This window comes from Etheostoma cragini, chromosome 23 (genome assembly GCF_013103735.1).
Source record: "Etheostoma cragini isolate CJK2018 chromosome 23, CSU_Ecrag_1.0, whole genome shotgun sequence".
In the NCBI taxonomy this organism is placed as follows: Eukaryota; Metazoa; Chordata; class Actinopteri; order Perciformes; family Percidae; genus Etheostoma; species Etheostoma cragini.
In genome coordinates this window covers 5,313,028-5,333,419 of record NC_048429.1, presented here as the reverse complement: position 1 = coordinate 5,333,419, position 20,392 = coordinate 5,313,028, and the positions used below count along the sequence as shown (strand labels likewise).

At 41.2% G+C, this 20,392-nt stretch overlaps 1 protein-coding gene across 1 annotated transcript; it reads left to right on the top strand.

Annotated features, from left to right (window-relative positions):
- The first annotated feature begins 1,133 nt into the window (after positions 1-1,133).
- On the top strand, positions 1,134-18,817 carry gnai1 (guanine nucleotide binding protein (G protein), alpha inhibiting activity polypeptide 1). The gene is made up of 9 exons (XM_034863725.1): positions 1,134-1,590; positions 9,256-9,298; positions 10,615-10,756; positions 11,177-11,334; positions 14,139-14,267; positions 15,592-15,721; positions 15,904-16,057; positions 16,531-16,755; positions 17,539-18,817. The coding sequence occupies exons 1-8, from the start codon at positions 1,473-1,475 to the stop codon at positions 16,719-16,721; spliced, it is 1,065 nt and encodes a 354-aa protein (XP_034719616.1). The 5' UTR covers positions 1,134-1,472; the 3' UTR covers positions 16,722-16,755; positions 17,539-18,817.
- Positions 18,818-20,392: the final 1,575 nt, after the last annotated feature.

Genomic DNA, 20,392 nt, shown 5'->3' with positions numbered 1-20,392 from the left:
TGACTGTTGACTTTGAAGACTTACTCTTGACTTTGTCCGACATGCTGAATTATTTAAACCACAAACAACGGACTTGTCCAGCTGAATAGTAGACATAACACTACCACAGTTAGTTGTTTGGTGCTCATGGGAAAAATACATGCTTGAAATGTAGGTTACATATGTACCGTACTACAGGCTAAACAAGTAGCCTACAGTGACATGATCAGAGAAGTGTTAATATAGGCCTTTGTGTACATGTGCCTACAGAAAATACATATAACATGACCTATTTTAATACAGGCTATCTCTTGAGAATTTTAAGTTAAACCTATTTTTTGCTGTTAACTAGGTAAACATGTATTATCCTTATTGGATATTAAAATACAAGACACATGCTGAAGACAATACAGTGAAAATGACATGGTCAGCCTACTAGTGAGTAAAGCTGTGGGTGCGCAAGTTTGAAATGCGTTCCGTTTCCAAGACGTTTCCGGTTTGGGGGTTTACTTCCAAATTAAAGGTGTCAAAATAATACGTTTTGGGTTTGGTTTCATCCGTTGGTGTATCCGTATGTAGGCCTATGTATGTATAATGTAGGCTGTTACACCTATCCAAGCCTGCACTTCAGGAGTCAAAATTGTTTTAATGATTATGAAAGGCTGTTCAAGTCAGCTATCCTTTTCATCTGGGACATTGTAAGAGAAATTCATACAATGCAGTGTTCCTTCATCTTTGATTATGAATGGTAATGAAAAGAAGGCATAGGCAAAGATTTCGAAAAACAAAAATCGTATTTATAAATAACTTTAAATAATGGACAATCTATCCATCCATCCATCCATCCATCAGTCCATCAGTCCATAATAGTCTAAAACTACAGATCTGCAGGGGTATTTACATACACATGTATATAAATATATACACATACATACAACATTTTCTGGGTTTTAGAGAAGAAATCGGTATTTAGCGGAGTACAATATAGTATATAACTGTTTTACCACGGACAATACGGCAAAGAATGTTCATGTACATTTTTTTTTGTAGTTTGTGGAAATGACATCTTTTATCTTGAAGAATCCGACCGGAAGTGTTGTTGCCGTTGCGGTTTTCGCAACACACAGAGACAGCAGAGAGCAGCTCCCTCGAGTCGAAGCTGTATACCATACTGGCACTCGCCGCCGTAACGACTAGAGGCGAACGGGAGGAAGAGACAACACCAAGGAATTGTTTTAACCACATAAGTATCTTTTTTTTCGGATTCAAGGAGGATTTTTAACACGACAATATTCCAGCGGGCGGCAAAAACGCCACTCTATTTTTGAAAAGTCGAATCGCTTCCCCTTTCTCCCCTCCGAACAGATCGATTGCCATCATTTAAAAAAAGGGCGTGTGCGGGGTGAAGGCAGTTTTAACCATTTAATGTGGATATATATGGTGTTTTAGATATTTTTTTTTACACCATCTGGGTCTGAAGGACACAGCCGAGGATGGGTTGCACACTGAGCACAGAGGACAAGGCGGCGGTGGAGCGCAGTAAAATGATCGACAGGAACCTGCGGGACGACGGAGAGAAGGCAGCCCGGGAGGTGAAGCTGCTGCTGCTCGGTAAGAAAGGAGAGGAAGATGGGGGGGGGGACTCTGTCGAACTTCACAGTTGTTAGCTAGAGTATACGGCAGGGGAGCGCACCCTGCCACGAAAAACACATTAGTCTTGGTTAATTTTCTCGTTAAATGTCAGTTTTACGTGGTGTCAGTTGTGAAGTGTTACTGAGTTTCAATTCGACATCGCAAGCACAACCTCACTTCCCTCCTTGGTAGTTCACCGTCAACTGTCCCTTCCCTAAACTCAACATTTCCAAACGTTACAAGCCAAACTATCAACACAACGTCTATTTGTGTTTTAATCCGTTTTAGTCACATTTTTAGTCAGAATTACATACATGACAAGTTGAATTTCTTTCCCTTTGCCTTGCTGTTGGCATTAGATCCACTTAGCCACACATGGAACGTTACACCATATGTATTGTAATCCATTCAGCATATCGTAATCCTTTCAACAATGGCACATTTCCTCTCGTCTAGTCCAGGACAATGCACTGAAAACAGGCCTATGGCTCATGAAGGGGCCCAGGCCTGACTGAATGTGACTCAAAACTTTGGGTCCAGTCATTTTACGATGTGTAAAGGTCCAATTCCAGTTTTCTCACTCAAAGTTGAGCCTAATGAGGGGCTGAAGGGATTTCTTTCTCCCTAGTAGTGTTATTTACAGTTTTCTTGGGTTTGATAAGTAGGCTACACCTTGCGTAACAAACGCAGGAAATTACAATAATGAAGTGCACTTTAGTAAGAAGCCCTATAAACATGAAGTCGGCATAACGCCCATTTAAATCAAATTTACATTGGTTAACAAAAACTAAGCAGTTTTATGACCTGATGTAGAAATAGTTGCCTTATGACCCATGCATTGCTCTCAGCAGAAGCCAATTTTGACTGACCTTTGACTGACCATTTTAAAAACGATGGATGAGATGGGCTGTTGTTTGTGATACATTGATATCCTTTACAGGAATGTGTTATGAATGGCACAGAAGTCTTTTACACCTTTTTATTATTGGGATTTCTTGCATTCATTAGGCTACATGTGGTTTGTCATTTTGTCTCTTTTGACAACCCTGTATGCCCAATTATGTGAACTGCTTCTATTTAGAAGGCAGCTATGTGTAATTTAATGGCATTTCTTACATGTTGGGAAACACTGTTATTCTTATAAATAGACACTGTAGGTGAAAACCCTTTCCGTCAAGCCTTACATGGCTAGCTTTGGGAAATGTTGACATGCACACACATGGTATGTGGGTTACCAGGACACCATGTCTGAAGCCAATACCAGTATCAGGCAAAGTAACACCTCACAGCAAGCACAGAATAGGATTTTGAAACAGATTTGGGGGCCAAAGCAAGATAAACCAGTTCATGTTCTTTGCATAAGTTAACACTTTATTATTATTTTGACCATTCTCATTAGTGAACATAGCATCGACACATTGAAAGACATAATCTTATCTTCTGTAGGCTATATTTATATATAACATAACACTTAGTGTAGAGGACGTGTATATTTTCTTGCTAAAGGTAGACCACATTCCTCTGGTGCTTGGAGCTCAGATGGGACTTGCTGATTGAAGCGAGCAAGTTCGGTCAAGTTTGTGCTATGTTGCTGTTAGGTGGAATCTGAGTTTTCATCACCCATTGCTTTGACACAAAACCATATTGCGTTAGTTTAACCCCTCTCTGTTTTCAGTAGTATTGTGGCCATGACAGTTGTGTGACAGGCTGTATGGCCCTACGCGTGGCTGCCTTGGCACTGTTTTGCTCCCATTTGTGTTTGATCCCTTCAGCGTGGCAGCCTTCTTCAGGTTACTTTCTGAAGTGACACACAGGCTGGGGCACCCAAGAGAAAGGAAAAGAAGCACTGCAAAAATGAGAACACTTCTAATGACCGAAGCATTAAAAATGAAAAAGCCTTGCTGCAGAGAGACAAGGGTGCCTGAGTTGGGAGTTTTAGTTGTTTACCTTGCGCATTTACAGTCCCTGAAAATATACTTACATATATATATATATATTTGCGAGTTTGTTTTGCAATTGCAAAAAATGTGAAGTTCTGGAGTATGCTGATCTCTAAACAAACCCTGTCAACATACATAAAAAGGTCAGCATAACCTGTGGCATGGTAGTAAAAGGTTGGCAGGGTTGTAGAGGTATGTTTGCAAGCTGCTTGAAAAAAATCCATGTTTTTTTAGTGTATCACGTGGATGTGACCCCTACCAAATGTCTCGGTATTTGTATACACAGCAAACCTCTGATGATTTGGGGAGAAGCAGGTTCTTGTTGTCACCACCTGGTTCCCCTGCGCTGTGCTGTTAATCACAGACTTATGTGCGCTCCCTGTCACTGACATGAAATCATTACGCTGATATAAAAACCTCCAATTTGCATGAAAATGATTTGAATCTTTGCGAGTCAGTGTGTGCACACCATCAAATCCAAACTAGCTGGCAGGCTCAGGTGTCTTTGGAGAGCGAGGCATTGTGGACTTTTTTCCCCCTAAAACTGAACATATTTCTGGCTCTCATTTTATTTCCATCATGTCCAGGACCCAATTATCCTACTATTCATATCTACATGCTAAAATAGATTACAATCTCCTCAGCCTAATTGCTCTTTCTAAAGCTGTCGTGCAACTGTGGGAAGATTCTTATTAATAATTCTTAGCCTTTGTCTAACATTTGTCATTGTTCTGTCTTTAATCTTGCCATATTTCTTTTTTTTTTTTTATTATGTAACCAGCATTGCCAAACATGCAGTGCAGCATGGCGGTGTAACTCATCTTATAGGCGGGGGGGCGGGGAGCCCCTCACAATAAACATGGGCAATCAAAGTAGCTAAATTGTGTGTGTGTGTGTGTGTGTGTGTGTGTGTGTGTGTGTGTGTGTGTGTGTGTGTGTGTGTGTGTGTGTGTGTGTGTGTGTGTGTGTGTGTGTGTGTGTGTGTGTGTGTGTGTGTGTGTGTGTGTGTGAGAAACAAGCTATTGATCTGCTTGCTGACAGCTCAATCCCTTTGGTCATTTCCCCGGGTAGCACTGCTCAGAGGCTCCTGGAATCCTTAATGAGTGACTCATACGTAAATCCCCCCCCCCCCCCAGACGGAGAGGGACAGAAAAAAAAAAAAGAGGAAGTGAATAGTTAATGAGAGGAACAGTAAGTTATAATGGGACAATAACTGTATGAGACAGAATGTAAAAGAGGAAGAGGGATGTGTATGATGGAATAAGATTTAAAAACACAGGGGGTTGGGGGGTGTTGGGCTCATGCTGCTAATGTGGCATCACTAATGTAGTTAGCACATTGTGCCAAGATCACATCCAGTCCTGGGACTGTTCACCTAAAAATGGACGTGTTGGGCTGTCTGCCTGGCCCCCGTAAACCTCCTCACCCCCAAATATGTATCTTCATGCCATGCATTTGGAGCCTGAAAAAGAGAACTTTTTGCTAACTTTAATTTTGGTTGGCGCGCAAGCACGTATTGCTAATTTGCCAAGAGAATTAGAAGCGGCCAAGCATGGAAGCCATTAAATCACATCTGCCATTATTATACTAAAACCTCATCCTCACTGCCTTGCAAACATCAACCAGAAGCGAGTTTCAAGGAAAAATGATTGCAGTTGTTAGATAGATAGAAACGGTTCTGTTCTCTGTGAAAGAAGAAGAAAAAAACCTGCATTTTGACTGGAAGGGTTAGCTTGGATTTTCCTAAAATAGTTTGAATCGCTACAAACAGAAACCAGCTGCTCCAGTGGTTTTGAGTCTGTAGTGGTTTTGTGGTGGGTGTATCAAAGCAGTGGCTGTGTAACATGACTCTGCATGAGGACCGATAGGTCAGGCCTGTGGTGCACATGTAACCCTTTAAAGGTCTTCGTGTGTGTAAGTCAAAATCAGGACGACTTTGTGTTTTTGTATTCCTGCCGAGACGCTTTAACAAGATCCCCACCCTAATGACATCACCGGTGTAGAGAGGCCAAAGTCACTTACATAAGCACGGAGGTCACGTCTCATTGATTACACTGAAGACTGAGACATTGCATTTATGGTATTCATCCAATTTTGACCATTGGAACGTTTTGTCATAGGCAGGCTTATTACCATAGCAGTTACGTTGCTGGTTTCTATTTCTGTCAACTGGTCTTTCCATTAGCGGTCTGCACTGTGAACAGTAATGGCAGATTTCTCCGACACATTTTTGACATTTACAGTAGATTCCGACAATGATTCCTCATACCATTGTTTATTTAATCGTCGGGATGCATGGTGATGATCAAAACAGCCAAGTGTTTCTCAACTAATGTGACATAACCTCTTGATTCTATTCCACTGAACTTAAGCAGCAGTTCACGGAAAAGTCATCAAATTTAGCACTCCTTTTTAAAGTTGGAATTATCTGACATCCGAGGGAAATTCCTCTCTAGTTCAGTGAAAATGATGATGAAAAGGAAATTTCCTTTTACGTTTTGTGTGGAAAATTACTAACCTAACAATTTGATTGAGGTGAGTAAGGTTGAAGGTTCAATACATTTTTTTTCCATTATCGATTGATATGCTGATTAATTTCTCATAATTGGCATCTTTGCTAGATACTGTAAATGACTGAAAAAAATACTGGTAATTAATTTACCGTAGTTGCAGCCTAGGATGTGAACTACAAGTAACAAAATTTGCTTTTATAACTATTACTTTGAACTTCATTGTGTGCTGTGCTCATAGTCTGCCTTTAGTGGATTTCCATCCGTCCCCCATTGAGAGGCACAGCGCCGGTATGTGAAGTGTCTGTGTCATTGTGAAAATGGCTTTTGGGCTGGCTGAGGGGCGCAACTGTGCCAGCTCAGCAGCCAGCCGTGAGCACCGTATCTGCCGTCGTTGTGTGTGTGTCCCCCTGGGATTCACACAGCCAGGTTTTGGCCTCAGAGCACAGGGAGCTGCTACGGTACTATCACCCAACCTCCAGGGCTCTCCGGCACCCGGGTGGTGGCACGTAATTAAAATAATGTGTTCCCCAGTGAAACACATCCAATTATCCTGAAGGTGAAGTGCCAGGACTGTACTATCAGCATGAAGCTACTGCTGAGGCAAAGTTTGTAGGAATGCAGACAGACAGTGTGCACACTGTAACAGGAAGCATGTATATTTATAGTTTCATTTTGTGTTAAAAGTAAATCATAAATAACTTACAGCGTGAAGCAGGTTCAACTGCTAATGGCATGTGTCAGAAATGTCAAAAAGTGGGAGGGGGGGGGGTTGGGGTTCCTCAAGGAAAGTGGAACTAGATTAGGCAGATGATTTATTTTGCAAGAGCTACCCATCTTGTCTCTGCTGACAGTATCACGAGGTAACAGATAGTGGTAGACTTCATGATATGATTCCACTTCCTCTTATTTTGTTTCGAGATCTGAGAGCAGAGCTGGGGGTGTTTACTCAGGGGATAGCCACTCTCAAGTGGTTTAAAAATCCTTCCCTAGTGACAGAGGAGCGTTACGTCAATAACAACTGGCCAATTGGCTCGCTATAACCTCCCTACATGAGTCTCCTCTCCTGTAATATGAGGACATTGAGTGCACATTAGTAGATCTTATGTAGTTTACTCTACTACCCATAAGATTACAGTCTAATGGGTCTAAAGAGTCTAACGAATGTGGTTTATGACAACATCATAGATGGCTTTGATTTGTAAAAGAAAACATTTGTAATAAAAGGTCACTTCCAAGTGACTGGTTACAGCAGAGGAAAAAGAGCAGCACATGCATAATACATAATGGTCCCAGTGGAAGCCAGCATGACAAACACACACACACACACACACACACACACACGCACGTTCACTCACAACCACAAAGCCTACTCAGGTGACTGTGGCCTCACACACGAGATGTCCCGGATAAAACGAGAGCAGTTGTCATGGCACTGTGGCGTTTGAGAGATCCGCAAAGCAAAAGGTGCGCCGATAATACGCTTTCCCTATCCACCCAACAGCTCTTTTCATCGTAGCAGCATCTCATCGGTCAACTACAACACGTCACTGTAGTTAGTCACTGGGACAGCATGTGTTTCGGCACTTCACAGCACTGTTAATAACAATCTATTTTATTGGTGGTTGGGAGCCACGTTAAGGCCAAGAGCCTTAGAGCAGTTTCTTTTGCTGATAAAATTTCAAACACACTGATGCCAGATACAGTAACACTAAACAAGCTATCTTCATCCCAAGACAAGCCATCAGTCCGAGCTCGTCGCCATTCACCGATCAGTATATTAGGCAGGAACTGGAGCAGAGGCCGAACCCGACGTTTAAAGACTTCTTTTAGCTAAAAGGTGCTCGAAGCGATGTTTGGTGACGTTACTTCTTGTTGACGTTGAAGTATTTTCAAACAAAATAAGACTAGCTTGCCCATCCCTACTCGCCATGCCATCCCCTCCCCCTCCCTTCTGTTCTTCCACGCACTAAACCCCCCCCAAACCCCCACTCCCTAATCCTTCTTGTCGGTTATTGGCTGGAATACTGGAACACTGTTTGTGTGTGCTTCGTGGTGCAGGTGGGCACAGTTTGTATTTGTTGCTGTTTGTAGACCCTCTGTCGACAGAGACCGTGGTTTTTAACAGTGTGTTCAGGGGACGCAGATAGGAAGGAGTTTTTTTTCATTTCATTTCAAATATTTATTATACAGGAAAGTTAGAAAAAAGTAACATTACATTACAATATAAAAAACGGGCCTGACTTAGTTTAAAAACTGGTTTTCAGCAGGTTCCTGTTCTGCAGAAACATAAAGTTGTTTGCTGTATATGACAACAAATGTTGTAGTCTAAAACACGCGGGACATCGCTTAGAGCACCTTTAAGCCATATACAGACCTCAAGTTACACACACGCACGCATACACGCACACCCACACACCATAGACTGTTAATATAAATGCATGTGTGCCGTCACCCATCGGTTTGTGAAGATCTACGTTGAGTCGTCGACCATTTGCCGTTACGGGCGCAGCCATCCTGGGTATCCCATGCGGATGTGACGATTTTAGACGAGAGGGAGGAGCTGCTTACACTCCACGTTACGTTTCACACTTTGCCCTAAACGCCCCGTTTTATTGCTGGTTTTAAAATCAACCAAACCATAATTCAAAAAATGAACATCATTGTGTATTGCAGAAGACTTAAAACTAGCAATTTAGACAATATATGTTTTACTGAGGTGATAAGTCAATTGAGAAGTGGGTCACTTTCTCACAGACTTCTACAGAAACCGACCTCCTTTTGCAACCACACATCTCGCCTCCTGCTGGAATTTAGATAGAATGCAGGTTTAAGGCACTTCCTCATTTGCAGCACTTCACCGAACCGGATGCTCTGTCCCTTTTTAATATTAACAGTCTATGGCACACACACACACACACACACACATTCTTGTTTCTCAGTTCTCTTTTGGTTAAGGTGGTTATGCTCAGTTTCATATTTGTGGGTGCTTGTCATGCCGTGTTGCCACATTAGATCATTGTATAAAAACATTGTAAGTGTTTTTGTTGGAAACTTGCAGATAAAGGAAGTGAGCTGGGTGACATAAAGGTTAAAAATTGATCAGAAAAAAACACTTGTCTCGCTACAGGAAACATTAACCTTTTGAAATGTTTACACACTCTAGTAAACCTGTTTTTCTTTGTGTTTTCCAGGTGCTGGGGAATCAGGGAAAAGTACAATTGTCAAGCAGATGAAGTGAGTTCCTTTTGCTTCTGTTGCATCTGATCGCTTTGCACACTGAACAATCAAAACGAACCTTTCTTCCACTGTAGCACCAATGACTTCTTTCATCAGCTATGCATAATGGCACAGAGAGAGTATTCATTTCCCACAACACAAACAGTGTCAAACCCCAATCATGCTTTTCTAGCATCTCTAAGGGTAATATTATGCTGTGTGAATCCCATTGCAAACAGGTACCGTGGATAATTGATCATGACAGCAAGCCAACAGAATACATTAGTATAAACATCATCCACATGCTAAGTGTGGCCTACATTTAAATTACATTTTCCATAAGCACCCCCATGGATACACTCAGCAGACATGCACATGTCAGATGCACTTTTACATTGGAAAGCCGCTCAAAAGCCGTGATATTGCTTTTTCTATAGCTTCTTTACCTGGGAAGGATGTGCAGGATGTGTGTTCCTGTATAAATGTTATTTAGCTTTATGTGTTAAATTCACTGGAATACTGGAATAATTATATGCACTTATTTTAGAATGATGCATCTGACAGATTACATTTACAGTTAGCTGTTTAAAGTTGCTTCCTTCCCTTTTTTCTAGTATTGAAAGGGTAAGTCTAGTAATGTCATGTATTTTTCTTCACCAAATCCTATAAAAAGAACAAAGCAACAATGAATTGATCTTACTAACAAGTAGAGCTGACTCAATTCAAGCAATCAATGAGTCGATGGATAAAGCTATTTTTTAAGGAATTAATCGATTAAATAATTTATTTAACAAACACAACCAACATTCTTTGTATTCCATTCCCATTTTCACATTTATTGACAATGAAAAACCTATAGAATAAGGCCAGCTTCATCCTTTAATCCATTATTTTGATTCCAAACAGCAGTTAGACTACTACTTATTAATCCATTCTCTATGTAGAAATTAGGTCAAACAGTAAAAAGTAAAATGAACATCGAATTGCAAGATAATAATTGTACATTATAGTGTAGTATTCAGATGATGCTTTTACTCAGAGTATCAAACAATAATGCAACTGTAGAAAATGCTGCTTTTCCCTTAGGCGCGTGTAGTTTAGGCTTGTTGTTGCCTGACAATATTTCTGTGGACGTTACAATGGGCACAGGAAGTCAGAGAGCTGAGGAGAAAATGGAGAAGTCCTTTTTCTCCTGAAAGCTGAAAAAGATTTTTTCGGTCCGCGATGGTGGCATTTGGAACAATTTGGTTAATGTTTGTTGCTGCAACAGGCAAGTTTTTGGAGTCCTGCAGAATGGCTCAACTGCTTACCAAGTTTTCCCCTCCGTTCTTCAGGATCATCCACGAGGCAGGCTACTCAGAAGAGGAATGTAAGCAGTACAAGGCTGTGGTCTACAGCAACACTATCCAGTCCATCATCGCCATCATCAGAGCCATGGGGCGCCTCAAGATCGACTTTGGCGATGCCACAAGAGCTGTGAGTGACTGAGGGCTAAGAGGGAGGGGTGTAATTTGGTGGGTTTAGAGTAGAAACCTGAAGTGAGTTAATGGTGTTGGAAATGAGCGGGGACTAACCTTGAATAGAAGCTCCTGGAAATATAGTCTTTGAATGTAGTCAGAGGTCTTGAAGTCATTTAAGTTATATTTTAAGTCAAGTCAAATTTGGTCTAGTAATGTTTTAGAACTTCTAGAGTGAGAAAAGTCCCGAGAAAAGACAAAGTAACAGGAGTACATATGGTCTTGGTTGTTGGATCTGCAGCTGTCTCTAAAAATGGTCCTAAAATTGACCCTGTGACTGCCTTTCAGCTTGGCGGAAGATTAATGTTAATGATGGTCTAATGACTTTTGATGGTTGGTCTATGATATTGACTTTAATGCAACTCCTCTCCTCCTCTAGGACGATGCACGGCAGCTGTTTGTGCTGGCAGGCTCGGCAGAGGAAGGCTTCATGACAGGAGAGCTCGCCGGTGTCATTAAGCGGCTGTGGAAGGACGGAGGTGTTCAAGCTTGCTTCAGCCGCTCCCGCGAATATCAGCTCAATGATTCGGCAGCATAGTGAGACACACACACACACACACGCACACACACGCACACACACACACACACACAGGGGTTGTGAATCTTAGCTGGTCTCACAATTATCACGTCAACAATTAGAATTGATTTTACATCCCGATGCATCACCTCCTAATTCATATTTATTGCTCCACAGGGTTTTTGTCAACAGATTCAAGCAGTCAGATATATATGAACTCCCCTTTTTATTGTATGTGCTGTTAAAAGAACAATTCCTGAATGTGGCGTAGTTTGAATCCAGCAGACAACAACAAAAATTAGTTGACTAATCTAACGATTCATTTTTCAATTAGCAATTGTTTCCCCATTGCTCAATTATTAACAATTTACACAAAACAAATTTCAATAAGGTTCAAATCTCTATTTTCCAAAATTGTTTAAATCAGCAAGGGATTAAATACTGTTTTCCCTCACTGTATATGGGTGAGCTACTGGAGAAGCTGGAGAGGTATAGGTGAGCACAACGTAGTGTTTTGCTGCTCTTATCTCGACTCAAGGGTCGTTTTACAAAGTGTACAGACGACCACGTTGTTGTTGGCATCGAGAATAAAATACGTCCACACTTTAGAAGACCGCGTGCAAGCCTTTTTCTCAACATACTTGCTTCGTTGCTGGAGGCAGCCATGTTATTAACAACCTAGGTAACAGTTGCTTGGTCAACCACTTTTAGTGACAGTCACATCAGGTGACCAGGTTACTGCCATACCACTGCAAACACAGAAGCTGCCTCAACTTGCTAAACACAAGTTGTCCCAGTGTTCAACAAAAGGCCCCAAGAGCAGAGCACCCTGCTTCTGCCTGGACTTTTACACTGTCAATATTTACCAACCCCGGCTGGAAAGACAATTTAATCTTTGACCTTATGCCTCAGCACAGGAAAATTCGTCACATGCTTAAAAATAAAAAGTGATCACACAAATACAGGGGAAATCTTCCCTTTGTTTCCTTGACCAGTCTGACTATTTTTTTATATATATATTGTGCAAGAGCCCTTGGCATTGAAACAAGTGATATCATCACATGGCAGCTCCTGTGTTTGTTTGGAGAAAAGCCATTTGCCTCGTTTTGCGGCTGTAATGTAACCGTCAGCAGTTACATCATAGACCAGAGGGAGCTGAGGTTGTTGGCCTTTTTCTAATTGGTTCCTCTAATCCTGCTGTCCAGGGCCTTTTCATGAAGAGGAAAACACAATTGCTAAACCTGTGCTTTTTTTTAAAACTTTGGTTAATACCTTGGAAAGCAAACAAAAAAGCTTGTTTATGTGAAGGTGAGATTACTTGTATTTGTCTGCTATCAACTTGAGGTCACTAATCTCTTTTTTTCCCCCGTTGTAATTAATCAGCGCTAACCTTGAGGTGTTTGCTTGTGTTCAACAAGTGTGTGAACATGTCTGAATGTTTATGTGTAACTTCTTGAGTGCAGCATATGTGCCCATACAATGCCAAGAACAACAGCAACACAAAGACTCCAGTCCAGCGAATTAGTCAGGAAAAATAAAAACAAGGCGCTGTAACATTTGATCCGAATGCATTTATAGAGATCTGAAACATTTAATAATTCACATAAATCTCCCCCCCCCCCCCCCCCCCCCCAAAAACAAAGTGTTAGCCAGCAAAAAAATAAGAATTTCTATATCCTCTCTACATGTGATCAAGAGCAATTTCCCAAACAGCCATTGAACAAACAGAACATAAACCTGATCAGAGAGCTAATCTCAGTTTTACCTCCAGTCTGAACCAGACTCCCGGTGAGTTATTTAAAAATGGATATCATTTTTTTAAACCAGTTTTGTTAATAGGCGTTTAATTCAATTTAGCATAATACACATTTTTGTTTACCAAATTGTGACAAACAGCAGGGGAATGCATAGATTTCTGTCATATAAAGTAACACAAACTATTGGCCTTCACTGTACACAGACCGATCATGCCAACTGCCGTGTGTAGTCACCATTTCACAGTTTTAAACCTGAACGTTCTAAATGTGTGAGGCGTTCATTTCCTGTTGCAGCCTAAGGAATCTATACACATAAGATGAGGCTGCAGCCCCTGAATTGGCACACAGCTACACAATGCAACCAAGAAAATACAGATTTAAAATAAAGATTATTTGTTGTGTCCATAGAAACAGACACAAATCTGCCTGTGAAACAGTCTAAATCTTTGATCAGATATTGCTAAAGTTTCTTTTGTAAAGCAACAAAGAATTCACTTCAGGCCGTCTCTGACTAATGGCATGAAATATTCAAAAGACTCTGTAACTTTACGTTACACCCCTAGACTTTGTCCTCATTTTAGCTAATTAGCGTTAACTTTATCTGCCGTCCCCGGCATTGAAAAACAGTGTGCACTCCCAACAGAAAATACCAGGACTCGGGGTTAAACCCAGGACCTGCTTGCTGTAAGGCAACAGCACATCACACCGATAAACCCTTGAGCCATCATGTCTAAATTGACCACAGGCAAATAATGCATGTTATCTTGTAACTTAAGTGTGTTTTCAGTGTTTTATCTTTGCCTAACATCTGAGACATGCTGAACTCAGTGTCTTGTAACATGTTGCTCCACAAAGAAGTACACTGTTTCAAACAAATTGTGATAGAATCCGACCTGGTTTATCCCTGACGATACACTGTGAGTTGTTCCACTGGAAGTTGCATACTTGACCTTGTTACTTCGGACACATTTTCTCACAATTGTTTCCCCTCCTGCTCTCTGTCTCCCTCTCTTTCCCCTCTGATGTTTCCCTCCCTTTGTCCTCTTTTTTTTTCACCCTTTTCTCAGCTACTTGAACGATTTGGACAGAATAGCCCAGGCCACCTACATCCCAACTCAGCAGGATGTCCTGAGGACCCGAGTCAAAACCACAGGCATTGTGGAAACGCACTTCACATTCAAGGACCTGCACTTCAAGTGAGAATTCTGTCACTGTAACAACTGGCTTGGTTTTAAAATGTTTTCCATAACGTTTTAAGTAGCTTTTCTTCCTGTCACTGACTCTTTCACGCCCATAGAAGTCCCCTTTGCACATGTACAGCTGTGAGTTGTGACACAGCCTGGTGAAGGTGTTGCGTGCATCAGTGATGACTCAGTTGTGGCCTTCTCTTTACCAAAAAAAAACAAATACAGGAAGTAACAGGCCTGATTATTTCATGATACCAGACATTTGATAGCTGGTGCCATTGTTATTGAAATTCATATTGCTAGGCCACAAAACAGAGGGGAAATGCATGTTCTATGATCCATAAACTCACATACACACAAATACAAAGCCTTAGTAAGATTTTGTTGTTTCTCTTTTTCTTTGCGATTTCAGACAGCTCAAAAACAGTGTCACAATGACACAGTTACATATTACAACACATAACAGTACTTCTGTAAAGGCCGTTGCTATACGTAATGTTGGAATTACACAGCCAGTGGCTAACCAGCTATATAAAAAGCAAAGTGTTTGTTCCTTAGGGTTCCAACAGTTCAATGGCTTTGTATCTGAATGTCAGCATAATGAATGGGGTTGTTGGTCTTTCACATGTTTTGACAGAAGTTTTTGTGATTACTTATTTTACTTGTGCACCAATTATACATCCATGCTTTCCCTCCCCCAATCCTACATAGCTATAGTATTTCTAAATTTTGTTTAGCATCCCAATACGAGCTATAACAGGAGCTAAATGCGTCTTTTGTTGGGTCTTTTTCCACAGTTGCATGCATTCTTATGCAAACTTATTCATGCATTTCCCCTTTTGGAATATGATTTAAAAGTGCTCTTCAGAGTTGCATTCGCTTGTCTAGAAATTATTGGCTATAGTGTCCTGTCACTTTGGTGTGCATTTAGTGGGAATGGCCGTACACTAAACATTTTAAAGCAAGCAATAAAATGTGGCACATTTTCCTTTTAACTGAGCAAATAGAAAATAGTGCTGAACCCTAAACGTCTACTCCTGTTCTGAATGGTTTATCGCTGCTATTATAGAATCAGTAGAGGCATTTTCTGGTCACTTGAGTATTCTCTGCCTTACTAAGATTTTATCAAGATGGTTTTCAAGTAATAATAGACGAAGCTTGTCTGTTTCCTTTCACCTCTATCACTTAATGTCATCACTAAACCCTGCAGCGAGTCCAGCCACAGCGACCATTTATTTTCTGCCTTTTGGGCTTGCATAAACACTGCTTGTATTGTGCATGTACTGTATGTTGGCACACTGAGGATCATATTTACTTATGTCCTGCCCCCCAGAATGTTTGACGTTGGCGGTCAGCGGTCCGAGAGGAAGAAGTGGATCCATTGCTTCGAGGGTGTGACCGCCATAATCTTCTGCGTGGCCCTCAGCGACTATGACCTGGTGCTGGCTGAGGACGAGGAGATGGTGAGCACTTCAGCCTCAGGCACTCAGTACGCAGCGGGAACTTGGTCTTGGTTTAATGGAATCGTGGGGGATCAGATAATTTGTTATATAGGATGGCCTCAGTTCAAGATTTTTTCCTTGTACAAGTATACACATCAGGGAGCAAAGCAGTGATCAACAGCATCTTCCTTTTCCTCCATCAGAACCGAATGCACGAGAGTATGAAGCTGTTCGACAGCATCTGCAACAACAAGTGGTTCACAGACACTTCCATCATCCTCTTCCTCAACAAGAAGGACCTGTTTGAGGAGAAGATCAAGAAGAGTCCTCTAACCATCTGCTACCCAGAATACGCTGGTAAGTTTGGCAGCCTTTTATAGAAAATGGTCTATTTATTTATTTATTTCCAACAAATAAGCCATAAGTAATGACGAATGTTTTATCAAACGTTTTTCACCCTTTATTGATGGGCAGTGTTACATCGTGTGAGAGGTTATTTGCTCCAAGTGAGAATGTTACGTGTGAAATTGAAAACTACAATATGTTGTATGCCAAAGTTGTTTTCAATAATAAAAAAAACACACAAAGCAAGCCAATGCACTTCTCCATGCTGATAAGAGCATTAAAACGAGAAAAAACAATTGGACAAAAAGAAATTAAGATGAAAATGTGCAGTTAATTGTGAGTTAACTCTGACGTTAGTGCGATTAATCGCGAGGTAATATTTTAATCGTTTGACAGCACTAATAAATATATACAATTTCGAGCCCCTTTTGCTATATTTTGAGTTCCTGACTCTTTCACTTCCCGCTCCTTGTCGTCTTTTCCAGGCTCCAACACGTATGAGGAAGCAGCTGCCTACATTCAGTGTCAGTTTGAGGACCTGAATAAGAGGAAGGACACCAAGGAGATTTACACCCACTTCACCTGCGCCACAGACACCAAGAATGTGCAGTTTGTCTTTGACGCTGTCACCGATGTCATCATCAAGAACAACCTAAAAGACTGTGGTCTCTTCTGAAGTTAATCACAACGCAGATAACCTTTCATTCTTGGTAAGGAACTCTTCGTCATCATCATCCCACCTCCTTAATCTTTCCAACAACCAGAGCTCGACCAAGGTCTTCACCCTTTTGCCGGGGTCACATGTGTGTATGCCCGTGTGGCTCTGCGTCACAGATGGGGGCACATGTCAGCATTTTGACTGAATGTGTGTTCCCCATAGCATCAGGATGCAGTGGGAGGTGCTGAAAACAGTGAGACCCTGGTTTAAGTTTGTGTCTGCATTTTTTTTTTCTTCTCTCAAATGTGTTTAACAAATTGTCTTAAAATGGTTAGTTTCCAGTAGCCCGGCTCCGCCCTCCAACGTACTTCCACTTCATTTTCATTTTCCTTCAGTACACCGTCTGGGTCTTTGCCGGTCCAATCTTTGGCGGTCTCATTAACAAACAGAGGGAGTGGCTGGGAATGATGACGTCGAGGTGATGCGCTAGTTTGAGTTGTTGTTCCATAATGGCGGCAAATGAAGTGGACGAGAGTCTGGTAGGACCAGGCTAAGTTTCCAGAGCTTTAGCGTAGAGAATTATGGAGGAGCATAGCTAAAATTGACCACAACGAGATGCAGCGTAATCCGTCATAATCAAATGCATAATTTAATCGCTGACATCGCTGCCTTCTTTTCATCCGAGGATACTTTTCTGATCTTTTTTAGATGTTTGTGAAATGATAGTGGCAAGGTTGAGCTTTCTGAAACCTCTCCCTTTCAAACGACTCACACCCATCCCTCCTCCTTTCCTCACGTCCTTCATGCTTCTTTCTCTCTTTTCTTCTGTCCTCAGGCAGTGGAGCCAATTTATTGTACATCTTTTGTGGGGAAGATGAGAAGAGTCGGGAGGATCAGTCACGGACCAGTGCTGTACTATATGCCACTTTTAACAGCTTTATTTATGTTTTTTTTTTTGTCTTGGAACATTTTGAATTAGTGTTACATTTGTGTAAGATGTTTGTATCATTATAAAAAAAAAGAAAAGAAAAAAAAAAGAAGCGTTTCTGCATATTTTTCATATGTTTCTATTTAGTTTAGGGTTTGTTTTGTTTTTCGCGGATGGGGAGGAGGAGGAGATCACGTTTTTGCTGTTCTTTCTGCCGCTGTCTCTGGAAAAGGAAACTTTGCGGATGGTGGAAATGCTTCTTTTCTTCCTTCTCCTAAAACCAAAAGGGAAGAAAGGGGTTACAACTTCGAGTCCAGTTTGTTGGTACTTGTGCCTTTGCATGCCTTTCACTGCGGCTATAGTCCCAATGCTTGTTCTGTTGCCTGCTGAATTGTTCTAGACATAAAGAGGTAAACTGTTTCCATATGTTAGTGTCCCTGCTATCTTCTATGTGCACACCACTGATCTACCGGGAGGAGGGAGATATCCCTCTGGTCTAATGGTACATGGGTCTCCGTGGTGACCAACATGTAGCCTCCACAGTCCCCTCACCCCGTCCTCCCACCAGCCATGACTATGGAAGGCCTCGCTGGCCGAGCACGCTGTACAATACTGAGATGTATATTGTTACATTTGCTCTGCAGATCTGGGGGTCTGGTTTCTATTCAACGTACGACATATACATTCTTCCGACCATTTGGAAAACGGTTAGGCCTAGTTGAGGCATTGAGCTTTTAAAATACTCAAGTGTTTCAAGTCCAGTACAAAGGCCGGGGTAGGCACATTTTATTGTATATTTCATTGTATTTGCAGGAGAGTTTTTGGGGTCAAGGAGAAAAACTGAAACACAGAAAAGACGGGTGTAAAGGTGAGGATGGGGTCTGAAATGTTTTAAGGTTCAGACACCATTCCTGCATGCTGTCTAGTGGCGATTTGAAAGATGAGGCGCTACTTGAGGATCTATGAAGCCTTTCATTCAGGTGATGGAAACTAAGATGGTCAAGGAAACCTGGTCTGTGCTTTTAGATCAGTTCTACTTTGCCAAGAAGAGTGTTAAATATGGTCCAGGATCTGTTCAAATAAAGAAACTGCCACAACTGTCAGTGTATGTGTATGTTCTTCATGGATGGAGAATCTTTGTAGACTCATCTCCCTTATTTTGCTAATAAAAACCATTTTCAAACCACATGGAGTAGCTGTATTATTATGCGTCATTTATCGTCAACAATTAATGAAGCATTTTTAAATTAATGAAAGCTAAATTATTGTATGTTTTATAATGATCTGTTTAAGCACAAACAGGATGGATGTATTTAATTTGGCTCTGCTTTCCAGTCTGTTGCATCGTTTCATTCAATGTCATGCTGCTATCAGATGCTCTCCTGATGCAGAAATACACCAGACTGGAAATTAATGTCTGTTAATAACCTGAGGGGTTCCACTTAAACATGCTCAAAGACGAATAGTTCTCAATCTCAAATGCAAAGTCTACTTACTGAGAAGATGCACTAATGCTTTGAGGCTTCTTTCTGTGTGTGTGTGTGTTTGAGTGAATGGGGGTCGGTCGGCTGTGTGCACTTAACATCTTCATGAATGGCGAGCTTGCCATACAAGGCAGGTCCTGTTATACATGCTGCTTTTCTTATGAAGCAAGATACCTTGTTATCTCAAATCCGGGAGTCCCACAAAGGCAATTAGAGACAATGTTGTCAGTTCTGCACACAACCTCCATTACATTTTTATTCCACCATGGCCTTTAAGGCGGTTTTACCTGCAGTAATACGCAATGGAAATGTTTGCTTGGATAAAAAAATTGAACATGCCTGAACATTTGGCCACTCCGAAAAGGTTAATTTGCTTGTACTGATATAGAAACCACGTTAATCTAATTTTCCTACTTGCCAGTATGTTATGCAAAGCACTCCCAATATGGCTGTCTCCACTCTCTCATTGATGTGGAACGTGTGTCGCCCTACCACAATTTGCATTGTAAATATGTTGTGCCCTGACCTGTGAATGGCTTAACTTTCTAACAATACCTTTTCCGTCCGTACATAATGCAAAATAAAAGGGACACAGCTGCACAAAAATGCAGTCTACAATATATATACTATTTTGCATTAACCGATAAGGCATGGGGGGGGGGTATGAACACAGCATTGGCATTATTATAAAGTTGAATTTGTTTGCAAACCGCTCATTTACACATCCAGTTGACACAGATCAGCATTAGCATTCATTTGGAGTTGTGTATGTGCCCAACCCAACTGGCAGAGATGTAAGCGCAATGTTCACTCTCCCTTTTCTTCTGTTTTGGTCTCCACCAACACATGAGGGCTATAGCATAATCTGGCTTTTAAATGCTCCACTGTGTTCACCTGCTACATGCTAATTTTCTCTAGAAACTGAAGCACAGCCAAAACAGTACGTTAAAAAACGCTGAAAATTCGGATTGATTACTATAGCAACGACTTCCGGCTGGCATTTTGAATGTTGTTAATAGAACATATAAATAAAGTTTTTACAAAAATATAAATTAGCAAAGGAGTGGTAGCTAGCTAAAGATAACTGCATTTAGTCATCCCGACATTTAAATAATGACCAAACAAAGATATTGGATTTCTTTTTCATAGGATAGCCTTGCCGTGCGGAATAGAAAGTTTAAATTCAGCCGTTATTCTCCATGCTATTTTCACCGTCAAGTAAAAGGAAGTGGATTCTAATTTAGCCCCAACTCAACCTGACATCAGCCACTTTTTCA